An 8,196-nucleotide genomic window follows, 5' to 3' on the forward strand; every position below is an offset into this window, starting at 1 on the left:
TGTGGTTGGTCATCTTAATTTCCAAGCATACTTTTTTATGATCGAATTGTGGTCAAATATTGTAATAACTTGATCACCCTTGAACTTTATAATGAACTTTGTCTATTTTTGGAGTGTGAAGAATTGACACATAAAAACAGTTGATTTGAAGCGTTCATGTCCACAGACTATACTGAAACTAGTCTATAAAAATCTATATATTTTGTATGGTAAATTGCAATAAAAATGCTTACATAGTCAATTATAGAAAGACAAAAAAAATAGAATATAAAAATTGCTAGAGAAGATCGACACAAAGCTTGTTAAGAAGAGAGAGATATGTAACAGATGAAATCGGACGACTCGCCGATGCAAAAGAAAAAAAAGAAATGCGTGCTCGTGAGTAAGTAAGTGCAAGAAAAAAAGGCTTCCGACGGAAGGGCTCATTCCTAATCCGCTTAGGGTTTGTGTCTGTTGAGGAAGGTGAGGCGGCGACAACTCCCTGAAGATGGAATAAAGTTCTCCCTGCCTAACCTCCGTTTTGACGGGAGTCTCGTGTCATTGGATGGCATGTGGAGGAGTGTCTCCGATGAATCTCTCGGGGTTCGGTCGGTGTTTGTCTTCGTTGGATTTGCGTGAAACCAGTCTTTATTCGTCTCCGTTCTTGTGTCTATAGATTGGGTCCTTCTGATATTCGATTCTTTTCATCCGCGCGGTTGCCATTTTGATGCGCTAGTCCTTTAGGGCTTAGCACCACGACTCCCGATTATCTACGACAACAAGGTTTGCCCGGCTCCGATGAGCGAGGGGCAATGACGACGGCGCGTCTTAGACTCACTTCAGTGCTTATAGTTGTCGCTTATGTGGTCTATAAATATAAATGTAATTTTTATTATTTCAGATGTTTTTTGTATTGACATGATGTGTGATGAATAGATTTGTCGGGAAAAAAAGTAAGTGAAGGAAAAGAGAGTGTCAATTTTATGAATTTCCTGGCGGTTCTGGTCGGACACCAAAGGCGAAGTCCTGTCCAAACCGGGGACGGACTGGTCTACCTCTTCGCCGCGAGCGCATCTACCCGCGGCTTTCCCTTTCCTCGAAGCACGCACGAGGGGAACACAAACGAAACCCACCCTCCCCGTCCGTACGTCTCTCTCACCCTCCACCCGTCGCCGCCGCCGTCGCCCCCCTCCTCGATTCGAGGGCGCCCCGGCCCTTGCTCCCGCCCCCGCCCCCGCTCGCCGGCCGCGCCGACCCCCGAAAGCTCGCCAGCACCACCACCACCACCACGGTGGCCACTCCTCCGCGGCGCGCGCTGGTGGGCGATGCGATCGGATGAGGTGTGGGCGGCGGCGGCGGCGGTGCTACGTGGAGAAGAGGAGGAGGAGGAGGAGGTGGTCCAGCTTCCCCGCGGCGCCGCCGCACCAGCCCTACGGAGCGGAGGACGGTGATGGCCCCCACCGCGGAGCCGGCGTCCCCGGCGCCGCCGCGGCGCCCGCGCTCCGGCCCGCCCCCCGGGCTCAAGAACCTCGGCAACACCTGCTACCTCAACAGCGTCCTCCAGTGCCTCGCCTCCACGCCTCCGCTCGCCAGCTTCTGTCTCGCCTCCCGCCACTCCAATCTATGTACCAAACCCTAGCCCCCGCTTTCCCCTGCTCTAATTTGCATCTGTTGCAATTCGTCGTCGTCAGAAGCTAATTTGATGTTTATGTCGGTCCGTTTGCTTTGTATAGGCAAAAAAGTGTTTCCCAACAGGGACAAGGAGTGTGCCTTCTGCGTCCTCGAGCGGCAGATTGTGCGGCAGCTTCGGGCGGAGGCAGGGGCGCTCGACTCGCCTGGGAAGGTCCTCCGCAGCCTGCCGCTCTTCGCCGAGCACTTCCGGTGGGGGCGCCAGGAGGACGCCCACGAGTTCCTGCGCTACGTCATAGACGCTTGTCACACTGCCTGCCTCCGCATACGCAAGCGCCTCCCCGTGGCAACTGCCAATGGCGACTGTGGCCCGGAGGAGGGCCGAGGTCAGGGGAGCTGTATGGTGATGAGGGAGACATTTGGCGGGGCACTGCTCAGCCAGGTGAAGTGCCTTGTGTGCAAGGGAGAGTCAAACAAGACCGACGAGATCATGGACCTCAGCCTCGACCTGCTCGGGACCAGTTCTGTTGGCGATGCCCTTACATGCTTCTTCAAGCCTGAGGTATTGGAGGGTGCAAACAAATACAGTTGTGAAAGGTATTACACGTCTTCCCAGTTACTGGAAAATATGTATATTCGAATCAACTAGGTTTTGCTATTTACTGTGAGATTGAAATGCAAAAATGTTTTGGAGAAAACGTATGTTCGGTTCACTAGATTTTCAGATGAAATATTAGGATTCCATGCCAGGAAGGATTTTCACCACTTACCCATTTTGGTTGCAAGAATCCCTCTGGAAAAATGTATGGTCAATTTCCTTTTCCATGACCATCATCAATCCATGTGCTTCGGTGGCTAATTGGAGAATACAAGTATAAACAGGGAGGAAAGCGAGTTTGGGTTTTCTGAGAGAGGGCAAAGTCTTGACATATTAAAACATAAGAAATGTTTCATGGACAGATTACAATTTGTTTTGTTTGTTCTATTGTCATTGTTGACCTAATCGCCCCCTCTTCCTCTGTATATCCAATTCGGTGTTGCATCCATTTGAATTCTTATATATTTTCCCTTTGTTATCAAACATGCATTTAAATTGTGAAATGTGGATTTTGGTATTGCAGATGCAAGAAGCTCACCTCAGCTCGGAAGCAAATGTTCATACTCAAGGCACCTAAGGTTCTTGTTATACAACTCAAGGTTCTAAATCTTCTTCCCTGATTTCTTTATTGTGCAAAGAACATACAACTTCTATTTAACTTGGGTTATGCCTAAAAGGGGTTGCTCATGATCTGTTTCTGTTTCCATTTTTGGTGAACTGCTATTAGAGGTTTGATGGAATACATGGTGGGAAGATCAATAGGAACATAGAGTTCAAGGAAGGTCTTGTTCTTTCCGACTTCATGTATGACAAAAACCAGGTATGATACCTTTTGATTGCCACATGGTTTAGAGTACTGTTGAACATTATCCAGGTTGGCGATATTGTGGATATAAAACTAGTCATGAAAGCAATATACTCCGCATGTAATCAGCTGCTCATGATCACATGCTACCTTGTTGACTGATATAGTTTTACCATGCAACTTTGTTATGATTATGTTATTACAGGGTACCATCAGTTTCTAGTTAGCTCGGAACTCCTTTAGGAATTATGGGTTAGATTGACTCTCTGGTTCACTGGACCAAAGTTCAAAATCATGAACAGTTAGTTTTACGTGAATGATTTTGAAATAAACAATATGAAAATTGATGAAAACAGCATGGTTCACAATAATCAAGCCCATCTTAAAATATGTGTTGCTTCATTCTAAAAGTTCTGTCTGAGCTAGTGTAATTGTTGAAGCAACAATTGCTCAGATCCTGGCATTTTTCTTCTATTGTTAAATTAACCTGAATGTGTAAAAAGGCAGATGTATATCACTACACGTAGCAAATTTGAGCTCTGATAACCGTTTTAGCAATTTCTGAATCTCCTCAGAATGCTCGATAGAGCCAAGTAATTGTAGGGAAGTAACTTTCTGTACTGTTTTGATATTACCCAGCTCTTATCTTCTATTTTACTTATGCGCTTCTTCTCTGCTTCGGTGAAACCAGGCTGCTGATTCTGTCCCAGACAAAAAAAGGAATATACTGATTAATAAGTAATTCTCTTTAAGGTTGTGAACTGTATGTATCTGAACTAAAGCATACCTGTGTTTGCATGATGATCTTATAAACTGTGTCCAAGTGCTAGCTTAATTTGTTGTTAGTATGCATTAGCTATATTTCTATTTGTTTCTTTGCGGTCACAAGATAACGTTCTTGTTTCCTGACTTTTTATGATTTTGTTGGTGTAGACGTAGTTGGAGTTATGCAGATCAGATTTGGAATCTTGGATACAAGTTAAACTTCATGGCTCAGAAAGGAAAACCATAGAAGAGTTTTTATCTAGTTACATGCGACTGAGCTATAGAAGTGCACCCCAGTAAATAATGTTTGAAGTATCCTGTAAAATCTTCAAGGCACCATTTATGCGTGCCCCCTTCTATTTAATCTTTAGTGGTAAATACAAACGGACTTCGGAAATTGTTTCTGGGTGAATGTCAGAGAGGGTCGCTGTCAGTTTTTAAAACCATACATTATGTTCTCAACACTTCTAAACTTCTAATGCAGTAACATTAAAATCTTCTAATGAACTCATTGTACCCGTTGATCTTCACGGAAGCTTTGTGGTTATCAACAAAATATCTAGTGTCTAATAAATTAGGACATTAACTAGTGCTTTGCATGACCTTTACATGGTTATTTATACCTGAATGGAATGCGTTCTGTAGTTGATGTTTCAGTAATAGCTCGTCTGCCGGTCTCGATAATGCATGATTTTTTTTTGACTGCATGAAGCTACAAATCCACCAACAAAGATGCCAGTAGTGAGACCTGAGTGGGTGTGAATAACATATCTTAATAATGTTTTTTTGTTCCAAGAAACTTTTTATACTATTGACATTAACGAGTAGCGCCTGATTACTTTCCATATTTCCAAATATAATTTTGGATATTTTAGTGCACTCCGTTATCTGAACATTTGTTCACAATAACTTTTTTTTGATTTTATTGCATGGATCTGCAGGACCCACAACCGGTATATAATCTTTTTGGCAGCATCGTCCATTCAGGTTTCTCCCAAGATTCTGGTCATTACTATGCATATGTTAAGGTAATAGGCTATTCAGTCAGTGTCTAAAACTTCTTCAGTTCTATTGCCCTAACATCTTACTAAATGTTTCTGCCAAAAACATTTTGCTAAATGTACTGGGAACTTGAATTACATGCAGGATGCTACTGGTCGCTGGTACTGTTGTAATGATTCTCAGGTCTCCCTCTCAAGATCTCAGGACGTTTTGACTGAGAAGGTCTATATCCTATTCTATATACTGAGTTCCAAAACTCAAACAAATAGTACAAATGGTTACTCTTCTAGTGCAGTTAAATCTTCCAACACCAATGGGAATGGCATATCAAGTGCCGCATGTAGTGAGCCCCTGAAGATACCATTAGTGAAGCAGAACGGCTCATGCTCTACTAAAGGTATTGTGCCACTACCCCTAAAGAATGGCAAGATTGCACCAGGTCTACAGTTCAAGCCGATCCACTTGAAGAATACAGGAACAGAGAAGGTTGCATCAAATGGCAAACCGCACCCCGTTTTGAGAAAGCCAGAAGTTAATGAAGCCACAGCACTAGTGGAATCGAACGGATGCGGACCCGCAAAATCTGCAGAACCCAGTGAAGGGTATGCTAATGGTAGTATTTCCTGCGATAAGTTGGACGCTGATTCACAAAGAATGTTGCAAGGCACAGATGGAAATGGACATCCAGTTCATTTTGTTGGCCTCCAAGAGACCAGTGGTGCCAAGGCCACGTGTGCTGAAAACCCCCCTGAACAGCCATCTAGTGTTGTTACCTCAACATTGGACAAGAGCATTTGTAGTTCAGAAAAGGGTCCTAAAAGCTCAGTTTTACACCCTGAAGTATCTGCTGACTCAGTCAAAGCAGTGGTGGCTTCAGCCAAGGACAGTGCATGCTTGAAGCATCATCTTGAAGAAGGAAAGTTTAAGGAAATGTAAGTCTTGAATTGACAGTATTATTGCTTTTCCTATTCGTATTTCTTTCCATGAAACACTGTCTGTCCATTCAGTTGCTTTATTCTCCTGTAGTTTTCAGACATTGAACACCTTCCATGTTTACTGCTTTAGCTTTGATTATTTTGAACTGAGCCCGCACCATCGTTTACTGGTTTAGCTTTGATTATTTTGAACTGAGTCCACACCCATCTAGCTATGAAGATAGATTAAACAACAAATATTAGGCTATCATGGTTTGAACATCGTTGAAATTTGCATTGCAAATGTGCAAGTGGTGTATGTTCATGCATGTCTGTTTTCAATAGGAAGTATCAACTTAAGGATCTAATGTTGCATGAAGCTTGGATAGACTAGATTCATACATTATTCAAGGATGACATGGATCGGTACTTCGTGAATAATCCCTCAGATATAAGAATTCATGCATGAAGGCTGTAACACCTTTTGAATATTCGCATCCAGCTGAACCTAATTCAGTGACTGATATCCCAGAGTCACTAAGCTAGCATATCTGCACTGCATGCTTCACCATTTTACTATTTTTCTTTATTATCTTTGACGTCTAGGTTTTAATTTGTGTTGTCAGCTGTAGTAATTTCATGATGCTTACTGCCTGTTTTATTAATTAAAATTTCCAGGCTTGCTGAATCAGCATCTTCTGAGCTTCGGTCGTCTGGTTGGGCGGATGATGTATGTAATTTTATGCGTTCTGCAAAGAGGCAGTGTATACAGAACACAGGCATGTCTCAAGATAGTGAGGCAATCAGGTGAAGTGCTTTGCTCCAAGTTTTTTCTGCTTCAGCTTTATTTTTCTGTTGCTTTAAAATATATTTATATATGGAACTGTTCTTTTGCTCCTGAGATAGACAGGGAAACTTAATGCTCTGCACACTGCTATTATGATATTTCGATTTCTTATTACTCTACTTAGCCATATCCTTGTGCCATATAGCACCGCGTTACTCTAAAATGAGTGAACAAACATAGTAAAACATGTCTATATACATCTGATCCAGAAAAAAGTAGAACATGTTATATTTGTGAACGGAGGGAGTACCTTTGTAGGAAATCTTTCAGTTTTCTAGCTAAGTTATTTTTAGGCATATGCCCAATATGAGAATTTATTTTCCACTGTGTGATCATCATTACACTCGTGGGTGGTGTGTCCACATCGTCCAATGTGTCTAATATTGTTTATATATGCTTTCTCCTGTAATGCAGGAAGCAGCTAATAAGTGATTCTGGAAGAGTATTTAGGTCCAAAATTCCAGAGTTACTGCGGGAAGATCTGATTCAATCCCTGAGATCATACTTCGAGGATAAATTTTGACTGGATGCTTAAGCTTGTGTGGGCCTTGTTTAAAAGGTAATACACAATTTACTTATATATTTTCCAAGCACTGTAAAGATAATCTTACGAGGGATTTTGTGTGTCATGTGCACATACATTTTTATGCTCTGGTAATTCCCCTTTTGTTTCAATTTTTAATGTATCTTATGCTTGACAATTTAGGTGCCAGTGGTCTACTAGGAAGCTCATGCACGGCTGGCTTATTTTTGAGGCGTTTTTGTTCCCTGAGATGAGATGAGGTTGAGAAGTAGAGCGACGTGTAAAGCTTGCCTCCTTTTTGCTGTTGTTCCCCATGCTATACTGTAGGCTTGAAACCCCACAATCAGCACCCCCTTTCTTCTGTTTCTAGCATGTAGCAGCATACTGTTTCTTGTTTTCCCCCCTTTGTACAATTATAAGTGGTAGACCCCTTTGTACGATTATAACTGGTAGATTAGCTCATGAATTTCTTGGGTTTTGACCTGATCTCAAAATAAACCTGTTGATGGTTTTAATTATATATGATCGGTTACTTTCAGCTTTCTGGGTGTCATTTTGCAGAACGGCTGATGGATTCCGGATATGATAATGATCTCTCAAAAGCGACATGTCGTCTGTGAATAGATGTAGACTACTCTCTCTGTAACTTTTCATAAGACGTCTTTAGAGTCCATGACAGTATACAAAAACGTTTTATTTTAAGTTACAGAGGGAATACAAATTAATGTTTTTCTTCATAACGACAACAACATACCGAAATATTCACTTTTTTTCTTCTAGGAGCAGCATGAACGTTTAGTGAAAGAAAGAGATGCGCAGCGTTAGCTGTAATTGCTCTCGTACTCTGGTATTATGTGATGCATTTCATTTTCTGCCGTACACGTCTTTGTAGGCAGAGAAGAAACGGTCTGTCAAATGTTTTTTGTGTGCTCTTTTATATTGCGTGTTCCAGATGATTGTTTACCAGAAGGAATCATACGTGCGGGGACTTGGCTTGGCTTGATAATAATATGTCTAGAGGCTTATGTTACCTGTCAAGTTGCTATGATTCCGCACTAGCAATCTATGACATCTCTCCACTTGGCATTATGGCCTGAAGACAGCGCACGGCTGATCCTTGTACCGACTTGCAGT

At 42.3% G+C, this 8,196-nt stretch overlaps 1 protein-coding gene across 1 annotated transcript; it reads left to right on the forward strand.

Annotated features, from left to right (window-relative positions):
- The first annotated feature begins 1,051 nt into the window (after window positions 1-1,051).
- UBP25 (ubiquitin-specific protease 25) lies at window positions 1,052-7,600 on the forward strand. Its single transcript, XM_048689279.2, has 9 exons — window positions 1,052-1,604; window positions 1,713-2,205; window positions 2,730-2,805; window positions 2,934-3,026; window positions 4,718-4,804; window positions 4,923-5,710; window positions 6,371-6,499; window positions 6,954-7,098; window positions 7,246-7,600. Exons 1-8 carry the CDS (start codon window positions 1,430-1,432, stop codon window positions 7,060-7,062), a joined length of 1,950 nt encoding a protein of 649 aa, XP_048545236.1. The 5' UTR covers window positions 1,052-1,429; the 3' UTR covers window positions 7,063-7,098; window positions 7,246-7,600.
- Window positions 7,601-8,196: the final 596 nt, after the last annotated feature.

This window comes from Triticum urartu, chromosome 1A (genome assembly GCF_056163025.1).
Source record: "Triticum urartu cultivar PI428250 chromosome 1A, HENAU_Tu73, whole genome shotgun sequence".
Taxonomy (NCBI): domain Eukaryota; kingdom Viridiplantae; phylum Streptophyta; class Magnoliopsida; order Poales; family Poaceae; genus Triticum; species Triticum urartu.